Source organism: Sciurus vulgaris (genome assembly GCF_902686455.1).
Source record: "Sciurus vulgaris genome assembly, chromosome: 5".
NCBI classification, from domain to species: domain Eukaryota; kingdom Metazoa; phylum Chordata; class Mammalia; order Rodentia; family Sciuridae; genus Sciurus; species Sciurus vulgaris.
The window spans coordinates 51,557,847-51,578,419 of record NC_136465.1 but is presented as its reverse complement, the minus strand read 5'-3'; the positions used below and the strand labels follow the sequence as shown (position 1 = coordinate 51,578,419).

Sequence of the window (20,573 nt, the reverse complement as noted above, 5' to 3'; positions counted from 1 at the left end):
ATATGGGAATTGAGATTTTGGAAGGTGACGTGCCTCATCCAAAGTCAAGCAGGTGGTGGCCTTGCTGGAGCTGGAAGAGACTTCCTGAATTATTTTCCAGAAATCTGGATAATAAGCTGTACAGCCAGTCACGTTTGTTTTACCCAAGGCATAGCACATAAATGAAAAGGTATGTCTCTTTTTAAATGCACTTATCTAATGAAGGGTACTTATTATTATTCATGACTTATTATCCATGGTGTGCTATTAGATAAATTGTGCCCTGGAAATCACCTTCTTCCCTGCCCAACACATACTTCTTTAGCATCCCTTTGAAGGCACAACCGCAATTATGCAGGTGGCAGCGGTGGCCTAATAGGCCCTTTGTGACTGGACCATTGTGGACCAAACGGCCCGTAGACTGTTCTCGCCTTCCAGTCAGGGCTCAGAACCACTGAGCTACACCAATCAGAGATTACCCAACTCTCAACAAGAGCCAATTAGGGGTTCGAGCACAAGAACAGGGTACCTCGGACAACGCTCAATCAGGGAGGAGCGGCGCACTGGCGCCCAATCAGCGACTTTCAGGCCTTAGTCATGGGCGGCACCAGCTCTAGGCCCGCAGACCGACCAATCAGCGTGCGAGCGCCGGCCGGTAGGCGCGTGGGGGCGGAGCTTGTCGGCACCGCGGAGTGGTGGGCGCTGCGAGGAGCGAGGCCGGGTGAGAGCCCGCGGCCTCAGTCACTGGCTGGGTCGGGGTGGGGGTGGGGGCGACTGAGGGTCGCGGGCGGGGTGGTGGCGCGAGGGTCAGAAGGGGAGGGCGCGCGGGGGGCGGGCAGAGGCACGGGGTGGCGCCGGACCGACTAACCCTCAGAGCTTCGGTATGCAATGGGGTGAGGTGAGGGACAGTGTAGCGGGCTCCGGGAGGTGGTCGGCTCTCGCCGGATGGTGGAGGGAGGAGGGGACACTGTTACCGTGGCAACGCATGTGCGCAAAGTGGAAGGCCCCGACTCCTGGACCCTTTTCACCCCCGGAATGTGCCTTTACCTTAATTCCACCCCCTGCCCATCCGCGCCCCAAAGGGCCTTCATCACTATGGCTCGTGGGTTCCCAGGCTGGGACCAACGCAGAAATAACCCACTTCGGGCCGTCTCTCCTCCACAGCCTAGCTATTCTCCACCCTCTCCCCTCCCTCCCTCCTGCAGTCCAGTCCGAGGCAGAGGGATTAAGCTTGCCCTGGCGTACTCGGTACAGCAGGCCTTTGCGGTGTTACCACCTGGGCTAGTTCTCAGGCAATCTCCGAGTAGCCACATCTGGGCTCCCTCGCCGCAGCTCATTCTGGCGACTGGCGGCGTGGCCATTCCGCGGTCAGAGGTACCCGGGATGGTCCCCAGAGAGAATTTTTAAAGGCACCCAATGAAGAACCTGTGTATAAGAAGTGCCCAGAAGATGGGTCTCATTGAATAAAGACCACCAGGGCAGCTTTCCATTCCGTGGTCCAACTCTGTCCAATAGAAATGTAATTTTACATTTTCTAGTAACTACATTAAAGCATAAAACTGGTTAAGTATATTTTATATAATCCAATATATTCAAAATATTATAGCATATAACCAATAGTAACTTATATTTTTCATACAAAAATCTTCCAAATCTGTTGCAGATCTTTAAGCATTTCTGGTTTTTGCTTTTTTTTTTTTTTTTTTTTTTTTGATACCAGGGATTGAATTCAGGGGCACTTAACCATTGAGCCACATCCCCAGCCCTTTTTTGTATTTTATGGAGAGACAGGTCTCACTGAATTGCTTAGCGACTTGCTAATTTGCTGAGGCTGGCTTTGAACTTGAAATCATCCTGCCTCAACCTCCCCAGCTGCTGGGATTAGAGGTGAGCACCACCGTGCCCAGCCAGCATATCTCAGTTCTAACCAGCCACATTTCAAGTGCTCTTTGGCCCTATTTGTTCAGTGGCTACCTTATTTATTTATTTTGCAGGGTCCTGGAAATTGAACTCTGGGTCTCACATACTACACCCTCAGGCCCTCATGGCTACCAGATTAAACTGAGCAATGTATATGTGTATGTTGTGACCAAAACCTTATATCAAAGTCACCAATGTTCTTTGAAACCTTCTAGTCCTCCTGTTTGCAAAGTTGTGCTGTGCAATAAGGCAACAAAAAAATATGAGACTGGTCCTTTTCTTTAAGGAGCTTCCAGCCTAGTTGAAGAAAAAATATATACCCAAAGATTAAGTAGTATTTTAAGTGGGTATATTTCAGGCAATAGTAAAGACTGGGAGGAGGGGTTGGGACTGTAGCTCAGTGATAGAGGATGTGCTTAGCATTTGAGTGGCCCTGGGTTCAATCCTCAGCACCAGAAAAAGAGAGAGAGTAAATGAGGAGTATATGATTGACAAATGAGATGACTGATAATTATTCTTAGGAATTCAAGAGAAGAATACTTCAGGCTCATGCAGTAAAGGAAGACTTGAGCCTGGTCTTGAAAAAATGGGTAAGTGTTGGATGGCTGAAAAAAGATGGGGAGGGAATGGCACTGAATATAGCTTCTTTTGTTTTTAGGTTTGAAAGTTTGCAGAATCCTGAGGCTTTCACACTGGAAAAGGCGTTCCTCTTCCACTGACAGTTTCCCACCATGATTCATAGTCTTTTCTTGATCAACTCCTCTGGAGATATTTTCCTGGAGAAACACTGGAAAAGTGTGGTCAGTCGTTCTGTTTGCGATTACTTTTTTGAGGCGCAGGAGAGAGCAACTGAGGCAGAAAATGTGCCTCCAGTTATCCCTACCCCTCACCATTATCTCTTAAGTGTTTACCGCCACAAGATCTTTTTTGTGGCTGTGATTCAGACCGAGGTCCCACCTCTGTTTGTCATTGAGTTCCTTCACCGAGTAGTGGACACATTTCAGGTTAGTGAATGTGGGAAGATTCATACATGTAAGCTGCAAAGTGTCTTCATAGTCCTGTTTCCATTGTATTCAGCCTCAGTTAAAAAAATGTTTTGAGAAATCAAAACTCTACTGTTGCTCACTTTTTTCTTATCTGATTAAGATTCTTATTTCTAGTTATTGCATTTGCTGCATTCAAAATGAAAGATTGAATACTTTTGAACCCATGTATAGTGTGTTTAATTCTGGTCCTATATTTTGCTCACAGAGTAGAGTTTAGATTTTCTTTTTTTTTTTTTTTTTTAATATAGTGGACTTGATGCTAACCATTGTTATATGTGTTGCTTTTGAGTTGCATCAGAAAGTGATAAATGTTTAAAGTTTTATAAAAGAAAAAACAGAAAAGCCAAGTAATGTTTTTCTTAACTGTTCCTGCGGGGTAAATTTGTGAACCCATACTTCCATCTTTGGTTTGGTGTGGTTATTTATAGCATGTGACTGCTAGTGTACTTTTCTTTTTTCTTATAGGGGTTGATTTTGAATAGTTCCAGTAATAAACTCTTGTTACAAACATGAGGTTGGGAAATCTTCTGTATCTGTAAGAATTTGTAACACATTTTACAAGATATAGTTTTCATTTTGATTTGAAGGTCTTGGGGGTCAGGAATGTAGGATAGAAGGGAGGTAAGTTTACCAAGCTATGAGAACATCATTTGTAGCACAGGATTGGATTTATATAGTGAAATCCTCTTCCTAACAAGATCACTCACCTTCTAACTGTTGTAATTATTTATATAATTCAGATGATAAGTTAGAAGCAAAGCCCCTTTGGTTTAACTTCTATGTCAAGTAAGGTCTGGAATTAATCTCAGGAATTTGGGAATTGTGGAATTGGAGAAGAGAATGAGAACCCAGACATTATGATAAAAATTAAAAAGCAAGTCAAAAAGTCTATTCATTTATACTCATCTCTATATCACATGTCTAGAGCTGTTCTTATTCCCAAGAAAATTAAAATATATTTTATAAGATTTTTCTCCAAATACTCTGGGATAGAACTGTTAATATAGGATTCTAGTTATTCAGCATACTAGCTCCTTTACACAGGGAAAACCTGAGAATTAATAGGTTTGGGGATGTAGCTCAGTGATAGAGCAACTGTGTACCTTGTGTGAGATTCTGATTTCAGCGCCCAGCACTGCGAGAACAAAAACAACAAACCCCTAAGAATGATAAGCCCCAGTATGTGAAGGAACTAGAAGTAATTCCAGTAGTTATGACCTTATATCATTTTAACTGTGTCTTACTGTGATTTCCACATAATACTTTACTCATCCTAAGATTAACAGTTCAATTAGTGCATCTCAATAGCTGTTGCTTATTGTCGTACTAATATTATGTAACTCATTGCAAGACAGATAGTGTGAAAGTCATTTAATCTCTTTGAAATCACAGAGAAATTTGAGAAAGCAGAGTAAAATTTGCTGATCTAGAAGTGTACAACTTTAGAGCTTGTCATTTTTAAAGCAGTTATTAAAAGTAAATGTACAGGGGCTGGGGTAGAGTGCTTACCTAGCATGCATGAGGCCCTGGGTTAGATTCTCAGCACCGCATATCAATAAATAAAATAAAAGTACATTGACAACTAAAAAAAATCTAAAAAAAAGTAAATGTACATATCCTGATTTCAATGTCTTTTTATTTCTTTTCTTTTCCTTTTTTTTTTTGGCTACCAGGGATCAAACTCAGGGACACTTAATCACTGAACGACTTGAACTACATCCCTGGCCCTTTTTATTTTTAATTTCAAGACAGGGTCTTGCTAAGTTCTTTAGGCCCTTGCTAAGTTGCTGAGGCTGACTTTGAACTTGGAATACTCTTACCTCAGCCTCTCAAGTAGCTGGGATTCCAGGTGTGCACCTTCATGCCCAGCTCAATGTCTTTTTTTGATATTTACTCTTTGTGACACCATAATTTTTCTAGTCCTAAAATTGATGACAGAATTCCAGCTATAGAATTATAGGTGCTTTTGCTATAGTACTTTGTCATGTTACAAGTCTCCTTTCCAAGTGCTTATTTCACATTGTTTGGTTTATAAAATCAAGTAAAGTGGTTTTTTTAATTTAATTTTTTAAATATTATCACTTTGGGAAGGAAATATGTGACAATATTCCCTCTTAAATCTTCATTTTTTGTTTTTAGGAATATATTTCTGTCTCCTAAGTGACTTGGGAATTGGGATCTGACAATTGAGATTGTGTAATTTTGACTTCATCTAGTATAATGTGTTTAATATTAGATGTCATAGACATGGCAAGATGGTAAAACAATCCAAAAATCATACCATAGCATGAACAGTAGAGAGATCTTAGAAGTTTGGTTCTGAGAAGAAGAAAAAAATGAGTGACAATTTGTTGTTGTCTTCAGATAATGGCAGTGCTGTTTATGTAAGCTTGCTCTGTAAGGCAGCTAGGAGGAGGCAGATTTTAGTTTAGCAAAAGAAAGCATTCTTAATAACCAGAGCTGACCATGAGTAGAACTGTTCAAAGGAGCTAGTATGATTCTTAGAAGAGATAAATTTCCCTTCACTGGATGAATTCAAAAAGCATTGCATGACCATCTCAGAGGCCCTGTAAAAGATGGAATGACAGTGCTAGAAGGATACACTAAATGACTATATGCATTTCTTCCTAAATCATTATCATTATCATGTATTCTATTTCACAAAGTACTTTATAATGTATAAAGCACTTTCATGGACTTTATCATTTAATCATTCATTCTTAGTCCTTACAACATTTCTGTGTATTCAAATAGTATTATCCTAATTATTACTACTAAAGAAATCAAGACCCAGCTTGGTTAACACAATTGTTATGGGTTGCATATGAGATGTCCCCTAAAAGTTCCTGTTTTAATGTAGAAATAGTCAGAGGTGAAATGATTGGATTATGAGAGTTGTAACCTAATAAATCTATCCTAGTTTGAATGGACTGAGTGATACCTACAGTGAGTCACTAGGGGCATGCCCTGGAAGGGTTCATTCCTTGTAAGGGTTCATCCTCCCTGTGAGCCCCATCCCCTTTCTTTCTGCTTCCTGGCTGCTGTGAGCTGAGCAGCACTCATCTACCGCACCTTTCCACCATGATGTTCTCCTTCACCTTGGGCCCAAATCAGTGGAGTTGACCATCTGTGGACTGGGACCTCTGAAACTGAGCCAAAATAAACTTTTCTCCCCTGAGTTGTTCTTATCAGGTAATTTTTTTTTTTTTTTCCACTGTGATAGAAAGCTGACGAACACAGAGAATGATTTGATCTAATCAGTGACAAGATTATAATCTAGGTCTTCTGTATTGGCATCCAGTGCTTTTTACAGACGCCAGATGATACAGTATATAACTTTTGTCGTTGTCATTGAGACAGGGTTTTTCAGTGTTCTCTGGGCTCCCCTCAAACTCCTGGATTTAAGCAGTTGTCTTGCCTCAGCCTCCCAGGTAATTGGGACTATGGACACATGCCACCCTTGCCCAGCTAGTTTACCCTTTTTAATAAAATGAAAAAGAATTCCTAGAATTCTAGAATTAGGGCTGCCAAGACATTTTCTGCATTGCTAGCTTATCCGCCTCATTCTAGTTTTTTTTCTTTCTCAGCTTTATTCACTGCACAAATGTGAAGAAATAGCACAACCAAGTGTAAAAAGATTTTCATGTACAATTCAAATTCTTATTCCTAAGCACATAAAATAATCCAGATTCAATTTGGTATTCTATATATTTTATCAAGTAGAGAAAACTAATCCAAAGAGTTAAATTGACTTCATCTAGTTTATAGAAGCAGCTATTAATGACAATACTACCAGAAGTTAGTGTTGCCTCTATCAAATCAGGCTGCCTAAGAGAACTGTGGTTATGCTCCATTTCAGCATTGTAGGAGAGTACCACAGAAGCACCGGGTAAACCTGTGTGGACTGAACCAGATCCTTACTCTTTAAGAATATTCTTTTATTTATTTACTTATTTTTTTACAGCCTCTGGACAATAAATGTACCTATTATATCTTCATCAGGATTATTTTGGAGTCTGTTCAGAGCCAGTTATCAAAGACAATGTGGTTGTGGTTTACGAGGTATTGGAAGAGATGCTTGACAATGGGTTTCCCTTGGCTACTGAGTCAAACATTCTCAAAGAACTGATAAAGCCTCCCACTATCCTTCGGACAGTTGTCAACACCATAACAGGTATGGGAGTTGGGGGGCTCAACAAAAAGCTGCTCTCATCCTGTATGTAACTTAGTCTGGTATGTGCATTATTTTGAATGTTTGTGAATCTCAGGTGTTCAGGTACTTTAATATTACTCTTTATGGTCTCTTAATCTAGCCTGAAATAATATTTTTTGTTATATAGAAAATACCCTGATTTCAGTGACAAAATGAAGTATTTCATGGGCTAGGGATGTAGCTCTGTGGTAAAGCACTTGCCTAGAATGTTCAAGGCCCTCAGTTCCATCTCCAGCATCTGAAAAAAAAAAAAAGTCTTCTTTTAAAAATTTTTTAAGTATATTTCGTATTTTAGTTTTAGGTAGGCACAATACCCCTATTTTATTTATTTATGTATTTATTTATTTATATATTCATTATTAGTGCTGAGGATCGAACCCAGGGCCTCACACATGCTAGGCGAGCACTCTACTACTGAGCCACAACCCCAGCTCAAATCTTTTTCTTTAGCAGATTTTTTTGGATTGCAGAAGAAAAACATGATTATTATAGACACTTCAGAAATATAGAAAAGCATAAGGAGGAACATGAAAATCCCTCTTAATCTCACCACCACTCTTAACATACTGGTATATATGTTTCTAGATCAGTAAATGGTGCATGGGACTTTTTAAAGCAAACACACTTGTATAGTTTTTAAACTTAACTTTTATCAACATTTTATGAACACTTTATTTCTATATCACTATTAATGATTTTGTAGTTTTTCGTATGGAATGGATGCAAGTTATTTACTCAATCCTGTTTATGATATTTCTGACTTTTTGTTCTTTTATAACAAGGGATTAACATATACTTAAATCTGTGTACATCCAGGATGATTTATTTTCAATACTAGAAATGAAAGTGCTAGGCCAATGGGTGTGTATATTTCAGGGATTTTGTGCTGTGCCAAGTTTCCCTCCAGAAAAGTAAATATGAATTTATGCTTTTAGTAGCAATATCTGTGCATCCTAGTCAACCCTATCATTATTAACATTTTTAGAGACTTTGGCAATTTGATAGATACTTTGTTGGCATCTTGTTACTTATGCACTCAGTTTTCTTTCTTTCTTTCTTCTTTTTTTTTATTAACTAGTGAGATTAAAATTTGATTGCTTTTCCTCTATTGAGGATTAACTTTTCATGTTCTTTGCCCAACTTTGTTGTTCTTGTTGAAATGTTTTTCTTTTCTTATACTGATTTAAAAGAATTCCTTCTATTTAAGGATATATTTCTAATATACAGGGTACTTTGTAAGAGTTCTTTATATATTTTGAATACTGCATTGCAGATATTATTTCACAATCTGTCACTTTTCATCTAACATCATTCATGGTATTTGTTTAGACACATATTAAATGTTTTGATTTGCTGGGTACATGAATTACAACCAGTAAATAACTTGCATGTGCCTGTAATCCCAGTGACTCAGGAGGTTGAGGAAGGAGGATCCTAAATTTGAGATTGACCTCAGCAACTCAGGCCCTAAGCAACTTAGTGAGAACCCTGCTTAAAATAAAACAGAAAAAGAGAATGAGGGTGTAACTCAGTAGTAGAGCACCTCTGATTTCAACTCCCAGCATAACTAAATAAATAAATAAAGTGTTTTGATTTAGTCAAATTAATCATTGTGCTTTATTAATGTTTTGTATTTTGGGACTTATTTAATGAATAAACAAGAGTCTCATGGAATTTGAAAACTATTAGAAAAATGCACTTTAAAAAAGTGTAAATATTAAGAATAGCTAGGGCAGTTTGAAAAAGAATTACAAGGGTTGAAAGGATTTTTCCTATTAAATGTCAAGGCATATTAAGTGATGCAGAACAAAATTTTTAGAGTAGTAATACTAGAAGAGCCAAGACAGTTTTGCAAATAAATTTTTCAAAAATAGGAAGTTTTAATTTGCATTTCTCTAATTACAAGAGATGATAAGCACTTTTTTGTATATTTGTTGATCACATGTATATCTTTAAAGTGTCTGCCCAGTTCCTTAGCCCATTTATTGATTGGGTTCTTTGTATTTTTGGTGGAAAATTTTTTAAGTTCTTTATACATTTTAGAGATTAGTGCTCTGTCTGAAGTGTGTGTGGAAAAGATTTTCTCCCACTCTGTAGGCTCTCTTTTCATGTTATTGATTGTTTCCTTTGCTGAGGAAAGGCTTTTTGGTTTGAATCCATCCCATTTATTGATTCTTACTTTTATTTCTTGCATGCTGGGGGTCTTATTAAGGAAGTCTGGCCCTAAACCAACATGATGAAGATTTGGGCCTACTTTTTCTTCTATTTGGTGCAGGGTCTCAGGTCTAATTCCTAGATCCTTGATCCATTTTGAGTTGAGTTTTGTACAGGGTGAGAAAGAGGGGTTTAATTTCATTTTACTGCATGTTTTGCCAGCAGTTTGTCCTACCAGATATAGGATATAGTATGAAATTCTAACAACTTTAATAATATGGCAATAAATATGGTGTTTTTTCAATATTCTGAGTTCATTTTAAGCCTTAAAAACATTGTTAGTGTTTGGCTCATTTATGGATATTATGAAGTTATTTAGGCCTCACTTAAATCTTGCTTAAATCTGAAAAAAAAAGCTGAAATCTTTTATCAACATGCTGAATATATATGTGTTTATTGTTTCTTTCTTAGAGTAAAAAGATCCAGGAAATGAAATAGAAAATAAATTATTTATAGCATTTTTTATTTCAGTATAAAATCTTTGAATTAAATTTTTTGATGCAAAAATGTAAAATTCATCTACAGCTCTTAAAGACAGGAAAGGATCTAATTTATGTTCCTAAGTTTTAACATTAGTATGAAACAGATCGTATTGATGTGTACATTTTAATACTACTATTAATGTACCCTAGAACCTACCTTATGCTCCAGTACTTTTTTTAACCATGAAAATTTTATGTCAATATGTAGATTACCAATGCTACTGAAAGCCAATGCATTATTTAGGCTGTAAGCTATTGTGGAATTTGAGACACTAAGTTCAAGTTACTTTCAAACCCAAAATATGATATCTGTCTCTCAGGTAACTTTTTTTTAAAAACCTTTGTTCTGATCAAGGAGACAGACCAGATGACAACAATGAGTTTTAAAAATAGACTAGGTTGCCCTACATAGAAGTTGGGAAACACTCATCTTCTTTTTGATAGTGCATGAATAGTGGGAACATAGAAACTTCTAGGAAAATGTTCACTGTTAGAATCAAGTTGACATTAAATAACCAATTTGATTCTAAAACTATCAATATTAATTATCTCAGGAAGTACCAACGTGGGTGACCAGCTTCCAACTGGGCAGCTGTCAGTGGTGCCTTGGCGACGGACTGGGGTAAAATATACCAACAATGAGGCCTATTTTGATGTGATTGAAGAGATTGATGCCATTATTGACAAATCAGGTAGGTGCTCTTAAGATATTTTGAATCATGTGAGATTTGAAACTAGGAGGCCCCTTTTATATAATACTTGTTAGTATCAGACTTATCCTTCATTCAGAACTATTCATCTTAATTTAGTGCCCACTCTGTCGGGCACTGTGCTAGTTAAAATGGGATGGACTTTAGTATTTTGATGCAGACCAATGTTTTTTTCCTTTTAAATTTTGTAGTTGTAGATGGACAGCATGCCTTTATTTGTTTATTTTTATGTGATACTAAGGATTGAACCCAGTGCCTCACACATGCTAGAGGTAAGTGCTCTACCACTGTGCTACAGCCCCAGCCTGCAGACCAATGTTTATCTCATGGTTTTACTTGTTTCATAGGTATTATTCTCTTGAATAATAATAAAAAAAGAAGTAACAAACTAATCTCTTATTGATTAGATTTCATTTATAAAAATATTTAATCCCCAGTTGTGATGGTAGAACTAAAATTGAATTACTGATTCAGGGAGCCTTCCTCTCTACCTATTCTAAATGACTAGAAGTCATAGAGCTTAGAAGTCCTCAGAAAATTCTCTTCATGTTAGTGAACTTGTCCATTCAACACTTGTTTAGTGAAAACTTGTATTATATTACAGTGGGCATTTGGTGATAAATTTTTAAGGCATAGTCTGGGGCTGGGGATATAACTCAGGTGGTAGAGTGCTTGCCTAGCATGCACAAGGCCTTGGGTTCAATCCCCAGAACTACTCCCCCCGCAAAAAAAAAAAAAAAAAAAAAAAAAAGAGGAAAAGACAGAGTCTGTGTCTAAAAGGCTTAATTAAAGTCTAGTGAGAGAAAGTAAAAAAGGTGGAGCATATGAGTGAGAACATACCCATACTAAGCAAAGTGTACAGAGAAGATTGTGTTTGCTTCAGCCGAAGAAATAGAAGTTGTTAAGATTTGCATTCATTTAGGAGCAAAACTCTTACAAGTGTCTCCCCAGATATTATTAGAAAATAAAGTAGTTCAGTATGACTGGATTGAGGGCATAAGAAAGAAAAATGATGAGGCCTTAAAACTTAAGGCAAAAAGTAGCTTTTCATATTAGCTTAAATGGGAGATAACCCAAATGTCCAGCAATAGAAAGGATAAATAAACTTCAGTATGGCCATAAAGTAGAGTACTATGTAATAGAGAAAAACAATGAACGATTGATATAACAAACATAAATAAATTATAGCAATATTGAGCAGAAAAGTCAGGCACATACAATTGTACACAATGTGGTTACATTTATGTGAAGTTTGAAAACAAGCACAATTTAAGTTACCTTAGAAGTTAGAATTTGAGGGATGTCTTAACTGGAATGGCTAAGAGGGAGCATACCAGGTTGCTGATGTGGATAATAATTGCAAAGATGTGAAGATGTTCACTGAACTGTAAAGTTTTTGTATTTTAACATCAGTGAAAACTTTTTAAAAAATTGATAGCCAGATCTTGAAGAACCTTGTATGCCATTTAAAAAATATTTTTAGTTATAGGACAGTATCTTTACTTTATTTATTTATATGTGGTGCTGAGGAGTGAACCAACGCCTCACACTAGGCATGTGCTCTACCACTGAGCTACAGCACCAGCCCCTTGTCTGGCATTTTTAAAAAATTATTTATTTTTGTGTAGTTGTCGATGGACAGCATGCCTTTATTTGCTTAATTTTGTATATAGTGCTAAGGATTGATCCCAGTGCCTCACACATGCTAGGTAAGCACTCTGCCACTGAATCACAGCCCCCCCTTGTATGCCATTTTAAGGAAGGGGGTTGGGAGAATTTGGAGAGTTCTAAGTTGGAGAATAACTTTATCAGGCATGTTGTGGAATGATGACTTGAAGCAGGGTAAGACTGCAGGCAGTGAAAACAGAAGGTCATTGCTGAAGTCCAGGCACAAAATATTGCTGTCTATAATGATAGAGTGGAGAGGAATGAATAATTTGAGAGCTGTAAGTCCTAGAAAAGAGAAGAATTGGTAATTGACTGGACATGGGGACTGAGGAAGTAGAAATAGTCAAAGATGCATCTGCGTTTCTGACTTGGGCAATAGGATAGATGGTATCATCATAACAATATGGAAAATAAGAGGAGTGGTTCAGGGAGCAAGATGACAAATTCACTTTTTCACATGTGGAATTGGAAGCACTTCATGACATCCCAGTGGAATGTCCATTAGGAGTGAGGCTGAACTTAAGAACAGTAGGAAATAGTTGATCATAAATGAAAATTGAAACCTTGGGAAGTAGGTGAGGCAACCTAAGGAGAGAGTATAGAGCAAAAGAAGTTCAGAACTGTGGAGAAACTTACTTAGATATTTAAGGGGCGTGCAAAAAAACCTGCAGAAGACACTGAAGCAGAGGAGCTAGAAAAATAGGACTAGGAGAGGTTAGGACAGAAAAGCACTTTGAAAAGGAAGAAGTGATCAACAATGGCAAATGCTGCAGAGAGATCCTGTAGGATAGAGACCACAGGTGTCTGATTTAGCAGCAAAGCTCATTGGAGACCTTAGGGAGAGTAGTTTCCAATAGGAAATTTTCTGAACCATTGATCAAGATAATGATACTCTGTGTGATTCTGATACTAGATTGAAAACTCCTTTATGCTAGTAACTATCTCATTAATCTTTTCACCCCCATTACTTCATCATAGTGTCTCAGCTTTAATATGCAGTTGGTGAATGTTTGGAAGGATGGGTGAATGGGTTGGATAAATGAATTGGACAGCTGAACAGAAGGAAAAAAGGTGAAAGGAGGCTGGAAAGGCAAAGAAGAAGAGAGAGGGACAAGAGGGAGGAAGTAAGTTAGCTGGGAAGGACAGAGAGGTATTTAGTAATTCTCTACATTCTTTTTCTCTATTCCTGCCTCAGGTTCCACAGTTACTGCTGAGATCCAGGGTGTGGTTGATGCCTGTGTAAAACTCACTGGAATGCCAGACCTTACGCTTTCCTTCATGGTAAATCCTGGACTAGAACTCCCAGTCTTGGAAGAGGAAATTAAAAGCTGTTATAACACTAGAGTGGTGAGAATGGAATAGAACAAGAAGAAAAGATTAGGGCAGCTACAAAGTGTTTATCAGTCTTGAATTTTCTATAAGTAACTAGTGTGTGTATGTGTGTGTGTAAGTGTGTCTTTTAGTAAAAACAGCAACTGAATTACTTTCCTGAAAAAAACATGGGTGTTTGATTCCTACTTGCTTTTCCTTGCCTGGTAATTATAGAACCCCCGGTTGTTAGATGACGTCAGCTTCCATCCTTGTGTTCGCTTCAAGCGTTGGGAGTCAGAGCGTATCCTATCCTTCATCCCACCTGATGGAAACTTCCGCCTACTCTCTTACCATGTCAGTGCACAGAAGTAAGCAGCTCCTCCCACTCAGAGTGGAATCTGTGTCTGTCTGTGTATGTGGAGATAGTGTGTGTAGTGATTAAGAACTTGGGCTCTAGAGTTACCTAGGATCAAGTTCCAGCTCCTGTAGTTACTAAGTGTATCACTTCAGGGTAGTTATTTCCCTGCTGTTTGTTTTCTTATCTGAAAATAATAAAAGTACCTTTTTATGAGGATTGAGTAAATGAATCTAATAGTGTTTGACACAGAGTGAGTGTTCATCAAATTTACCACTATTATTTTTGTTATGTGTCTAAACAAGAATATTTTTTTCTCAAATTAAAATCTGAGCAAGCCTATATTCAATCCACTTGACCCCAAAAAGCATTAAATTATGCTATGAAAAAGCATAAAATTTAGTGATTTTTGATCTTGAATGATCACTTCAGTTTGAAGCCTACAGGCTTTTGGATACAAGCAGTATTGTATGGTAGAAGGTGTGCCGACCTAAGAGCCAGGAGAACTCAGAGCCAGTAGCCCTGTCCAGTGTGATTTGAAGTCATTTAGGAAAACATCTGAAGTACCTGAGATCAAAGACTTTGGAATCAGACTGCCTGAACTTAAACCCTACCTTCAGTGCTTATAGTATATGACCTTCACAAGTTACTTAACCTTAATTAAGTTCAAGGACATCAGTATTCATCTCTAAAATCGGTAACTACTTCACACTTATGAAGTAGCACATAGTGGCAGTACCTATTTCATTGTTATTAGAGGGATGAAATAAGCTAAGGATTAAATGGATAGTAAACATTGAGAATAGTGGCTGGTAAACAGGAAGTACTCAGTGATAGGAACCATTATTATTGTAGGATTATTCTGTGACTTCTCTGAGTCTATTTCCTGTCCTGTCAAATCATTATAGCCTGTTCTACCTTTGTTTTTGTGAGGATCAGATAAGGTAAAATAAAAACATCCTCAAGAAATTATGAAAGGGCTGTGGGGTATGAATATTACTCTCTCCAGTACAAATAATGATCATATGTCACAAATTAAAACAGAAATATAGGGACTTCCTTATTGCTCAATATGCCTTTTTCATAGTAGGGTTAATGTGCACTTTGATTTTGTTTATGTTATTCAAGGATTCATCATAAGACTTAGTTTACTAGCTAATACCTTAGCTTTAAAAAAATGATTACTGTATTTTTTTCTATATTTTTAAAGGTAAGGAGTAAGAATACAAGTAAGGGAGAAAAAGCCGCCAAAAGGGCAAAAAAAGCATGATGTAAAAGTAAAAATAGTGCCATCTTCCAGTACATTAATAAAATGGGCTCTTTATCTCTCTTTTCCAGTCTGGTTGCAATTCCAGTGTATGTCAAACATAATATCAGTTTCCGGGACAGTAGTTCACTTGGACGCTTTGAAATAACAGTGGGACCCAAGCAGACTATGGGGAAGACTATAGAAGGAGTGATTGTCATCAGTCAGATGCCCAAAGGAGTCCTGAATATGAGCCTCACTCCATCCCAGGGGACACACACATTTGACCCAGTGACAAAGGTAGGGGGAAAACAGGGCATTTTGAATTGCTGATGTTGAGTAGAAGTAACTGTTAAGAGCTCTCCATGCAGACAATATTTGGAAGGTGGGATTAACCAAAGGAACATTGTTTTCTTCTTTGAGATTCCTTATGGTGACAAATAGGATGCTCTATTGAAAAACACTTGAGAGGCAGCTTATGATATTGTGAACAGATGCCCTGAGTTTAGAGCCTAACCACCTCAAATGTGGAGTTCTCCTGCATTTAATTACTTTATTATAAAGAACACTTCTCTGTGTTAATTTTCTTTGAAGATGCTGTCTTGGGATGTAGGAAAAATAAATCCTCAAAAGCTACCAAGTTTGAAGGGGACCATGAGTCTTCAAGCTGGAGCTTCCAAACCAGATGAAAACCCCACAATTAACCTGCAGTTTAAAATCCAGCAGCTAGCCATTTCTGGTGAGTGACCCACAGCTCAGGTGGCTTTGAAGGAAACAGAAGTTGCTTTCTTCTGTGAAGCACAGACATAAAAAAAAAAAAACAAACAAACAAAAAAAAACTTCCCAAGGCTCCCTAGTTATAAGATTTGATTTTGTTACCTGGTATATAATCTTTAGTTAGATCTCTTCCAGCACATTTCTGGGGGAAGTTTACAGTCCTTACTTTGAAGTTGGACTAAATGATCTGAATACAAGTGTTTAAGGCACAAATGATAAGAAATAATATCAGTATAGAGAAGTGTTCACAGACCTTTTTAAGGTCTAATTTGAGGTTCCAAAGATTTTCAGTGTGTGAATACTTCTGCTTTCTTAGCTGGTAATGGAAAAGAATAATTTCCTCTTTTTCTCCCAATTTCAAAAGACTTTCATATTTGCTTTTAGTGTCATTTTGGAATCATTGGGCCTATCCAGTCCAGTCTACTCCAGACTACACCTACCTTAGGAAGATAGTAATAAGTAGTTATCACCTACTGGGCATTTATTATGTGCTAGATGCTCTTATAAGCTCTTTTTATATGTGTTCTTAGAACAACCCTATGAGGTGGAAAGGAACTGACTTCAGTGTTATATGTATGTTTCTGTTTTTCTTTACTAAAAGACCTTATTTAATGTTAAATGATTAGAATTCAGTTAAGCTATAAGCTTTTTCATCTTAAAACACAATAAATTACAAGCTGTATACAATATAAAATATTTTTGCTAATTATAGTGGGAATACTTAGCAGTCACTGATCGGTTCATTATTTTTCATTATTAATTCATTAGTTTTATTATTGTTAGTTTATTTGTTCAGTCCAATAACTTGAGGAAAACATACAGTGATCTTATTTTGCCTTAATCCTCATTGCAGTCTGCATTGCAGTTTCTGGCTTTCCCACTTGAGGAGGTCTTCTCATAGGATAACTTTTTTGTTGAAGCAGTTTTTTGCTGTCAGCATATGAACAGAAGAATCCCCCAGCTTCACAGAAGTGCTTCATTGTTACAGCAGTCTCTATCCTGCTGATCTCTTTGAACTGAAATGAATACAAACAATTGTACCACCTGCATCTTTTGAATAATACTCATATCTTATTTTTCCTCCTCCCTCCCTTCTTCCTTTCCAGGACTCAAAGTGAATCGTCTGGATATGTATGGAGAAAAGTACAAACCCTTTAAAGGCATAAAATACATGACAAAAGCTGGAAAATTCCAAGTTCGAACCTGAAGGGAAAGTTTCGTAGTGGAAATAGTCATGAACACTTTTTCATTTCTTACTTGTCTAAAAGTAAAAAATATCAGCCTGTCTCTTAGGTCAGTCCCCACCAGGGCCCACCTGCTCCCTTTTTCCTTAGCCTTCAGTGCCATGGAACTAATCAAGGGAGAAAAGAGTCACCAGGGAGAACAGCTTGGAACTGAAACAGTCAGCACCAACTTAGTTCTCAAGAAGAGATGTGTAATGGAGGGTAGCGGTACTTGACATCTTATTTAATTATACTTAACATGGTTACCATAGAAAAAGACCAACATTTGTTGCTTACTTGGCTTTAATTGTCTAAAGCCAATGAAGAACTTCTTTATAGATTTTTTTTAAAGTAGAAAGATTAGAAAAGAAATTAGAAGAAAAATGAATATTAATTGAAGAAAGGCTAGTTATATATCTCTGATCTTGCTTAACATGTGCAAGACCCTGGGTTCAATCCCCAGCATCACATACAACATGAAAGTGATGTGATCTAGGGCTGGGGATGTAGCTTAGTGGTAGCATGAGGCCCTGGATTTGATCCCCCACACTGCAAAAATTAAAAAAAAAAAAAAAAAAAAAAAAAAAAAGAAAGAAATATAAAAAGTACGAAGGTTTGATCTATGAGTGAAAAGAAAGAGAAAATGATACTAAAGAAGAATTTTGAGGAAATATACTAAAGTGAAAGATTGGTAAGACAAGTGATCAACCTTTACATTAAAGAGGGTTAAAAAGAAAATAGTTGGTTTCTTTCTGATCCCTCTAATACATAAAATGTTTATACTTCCAGAAATGAACTGGAAAGTTCTTAAATTGAAGCCCACTATTAACCCAGAAAACCCCAGTAGAATCAGAATTTTCCTTGAAGACTGATGATAATTAAGCTAGCTTTCATATTCTTTAGCTTGCCTTTAGCACTTGGTCTGTGAGAAGGTAACCCACTTTCTTCCCAAAGCAATTCTACTATTTTACAGAATTCACTGCCTTTCTGGTTACCTGATCTTTCCACAGGATTTTCTAAATAGCAGGAGTTTCAGTGCAGCCAGATTTTATGAGTCAGAGTATTGGAGTAGCAATGGCAGCTCATTTCCCATGATGGTGGACCACAGCTATAACTGAGTGATCCCATATCTACATTTATCTGTGCTGGACTGGTACTAGATCCTGAGCCTTCCTGTATGAAACTTTTCCATAGGTAGCCCTTGGTAAAAAGAATGCCTAGCATTGAGAACATGATAGACCCTTGAAGCTGCTTGGTAAAGTTGTCATTTCTTCAGTCTTTGGTTTTGTATTCTATATTTTTTAACAACAGAGGCAAAAATTTCCCTTAAATCTTTGAATAAAATTAATGTAGGAAGCTGGGCCATGTTGGTCATATATAACCAACCCAGTTTAAGAAACAACTTGAGTACTTAAGGTTTTTCAAATGGCTAATTTTTATTCTATTTTCATGTGTCCATTACTTATTCAAATATCTAAATAAAAGACAGGGCTTTTTGTTTTTGTTTTTGCTATCTTCAAAGTATAGAACAATATTGTGCTCTGCATTGTGCATGGAGAAAAAGGAAACCTATGCTCTCCAACTGTAGTTCTCTAAAGTCCTGTTTTCAAATACTTGTGCAACTTTTTTTGTTTGTTTTTGCTAGTTTTATCTTGCTGCTTCCAGAACTTATATGTGCTACAAAGTAATGTTGCTTTGAGGTTTTTTTCCTGGGATAAATTGCTGTGTACAACCAGATGTGCTTCATACTCCTTCACTCCTCACTGCAGCCTGTACACACCCACCATGCCTTTCTATCTGTAGATCTGAGAAGGTCCAGAATCACCTCTTCTGAGGGCTCTGAAGGGTTTTAAGGTTTCCTAAGTCACAGGAAACAACTAATCTTGGTCCCTAAATATTTTACAGCTGTTTTATATCCTCTAGGGCAGCTCATTCTATTTCAAGGAATATAACTAAGAAGAAAAAGTCTAGACTGTAGGTGCGGGCCTACGCATATGTGAAATAACTATCACACATGGGTATAGCAGACCTCTGGAGTGCAATCAAGCATCACTGCCAGCTTCCTAGTGTGTCAGGTGGCATGAGTAGTGCAGGGTGTCTTAGTTGAGCTGTTCAGTTCCATGTGTGGTTAATGTGCAGAAGTAGCTTCTCTGTTTAAATCTTAATAAAGTTTGAGTTTTACCAGTCCTCTATGACTGAAGTGTTTTGTTACTAGGACTAACAGTAATGCTATGCCATGCATTTGTCAGTAGAAACAGTAAGGAATTTATTTATTCAGGAGGATCTTACTAATTTTTGTTCTCTTCAACCAGATGATATAAAATCATGTATATAGTTTGTTTGATTCTCTGGTCACCTCTGGAAAATAGGGGATGTTGGGGTTAATGTCACTTTTAAGGTTGTGATAACTAAGGTCCCTATCAATCAAATTATTTTCCCCCAGGGTATAAGAGACAAAGCCATTAAAGCTACTGGTGTTTATTCTAGTGCTTTCCCTATCCTTTTGACCTGGCTTCTCAGGTTAATTTAGGCATGGAGCAGGGTGACAAGGTACTGAACATCTTTATAGTAGAAGTTTTATGGAAGGTAAGACCTTGGAAGTCCATAAGGTGTGGATGCTGATATTTCCTGTCTGTACTGATATTCTTCTGAAAACGCCTGTTCAATAGCCACAGTGTTCAGTGTTTGTTAATATTCAGCTTCTTCTCTTCGCCATTCTTTAGTATAGTAGTCCCCCTCTTCCTTATCTGCAATTTTGCTTTTCCCAGTTTCAGTCATCCAAGGTACACCACAGACTGAAAATATTAAAATGGAAAATTCCAAAAAAAACCAAATCATACTTTTTTTTGGTAGTGGGGATTGAACCCAGGTACACATAACCACAGCCACATCCCCAGCCCTTTTTTGTATTTTATTTAGAGGTAGGGTCTCACTGAGCTGCTTAGGGCCTCGCTAAGTTGCTGAGGTTGGCTTTGAACTTGCGATCCTCCAGCCTCAGCCACCCCGGCTGCTAGGATTACAGTCGAGCACCACCACACCCAGCCAGTTCATACATTTTAAATTATTTAAAATGAAACCTTTTACTCTCCTGCCTTATTCTGCTCCATCTTGTCCTACTGTGTCCTACACCATTGTGCCCTGGACATGAATCATCTTTTCCAGCATATCTACACTGTGTGTACTATCTGTTTGTCACTTAGTGACCATCTCAGTTATCAGTTTGACCATCACAGTATTATAGTGATTAGGTTCAAGTAACCTTTATTTTACCTAATAGTGGCCTCAAAGCACAAGGAGTAGTCAGTTTAGACTGACTTTAGAAAAGCCTAAAGTGAAAAGGTGAAAGTTCTCTGTTAATAAGGAAAACAAAAATCTTACACTGAGGTTGCTAAGATTTATATCTGAAGTTGTAAAACAAAAGAAATTTTT

The 20,573-nt window shown here is 37.6% G+C and overlaps 1 protein-coding gene across 2 annotated transcripts; it reads left to right on the top strand.

Annotated features, from left to right (window-relative positions):
- Nucleotides 1–576: 576 nt before the first annotated feature.
- Nucleotides 577–17,659, top strand: AP3M2 (adaptor related protein complex 3 subunit mu 2). Of its 2 annotated transcripts, none has more exons than XM_079142134.1 (9): nt 577–700; nt 2,558–2,699; nt 6,948–7,119; nt 10,409–10,546; nt 13,428–13,513; nt 13,778–13,911; nt 15,237–15,444; nt 15,739–15,883; nt 17,028–17,659. In XM_079142134.1, exons 2-9 carry the CDS (start codon nt 2,631–2,633, stop codon nt 17,126–17,128), a joined length of 1,053 nt encoding a protein of 350 aa, XP_078998260.1. In that variant the 5' UTR covers nt 577–700; nt 2,558–2,630; the 3' UTR covers nt 17,129–17,659. The 2 variants fall into 2 exon arrangements, with proteins under 2 accessions (XP_078998260.1, XP_078998259.1); XM_079142133.1 differs by having other exon boundaries at nt 2,558–2,903.
- The last annotated feature ends 2,914 nt before the right edge of the window (nt 17,660–20,573 follow it).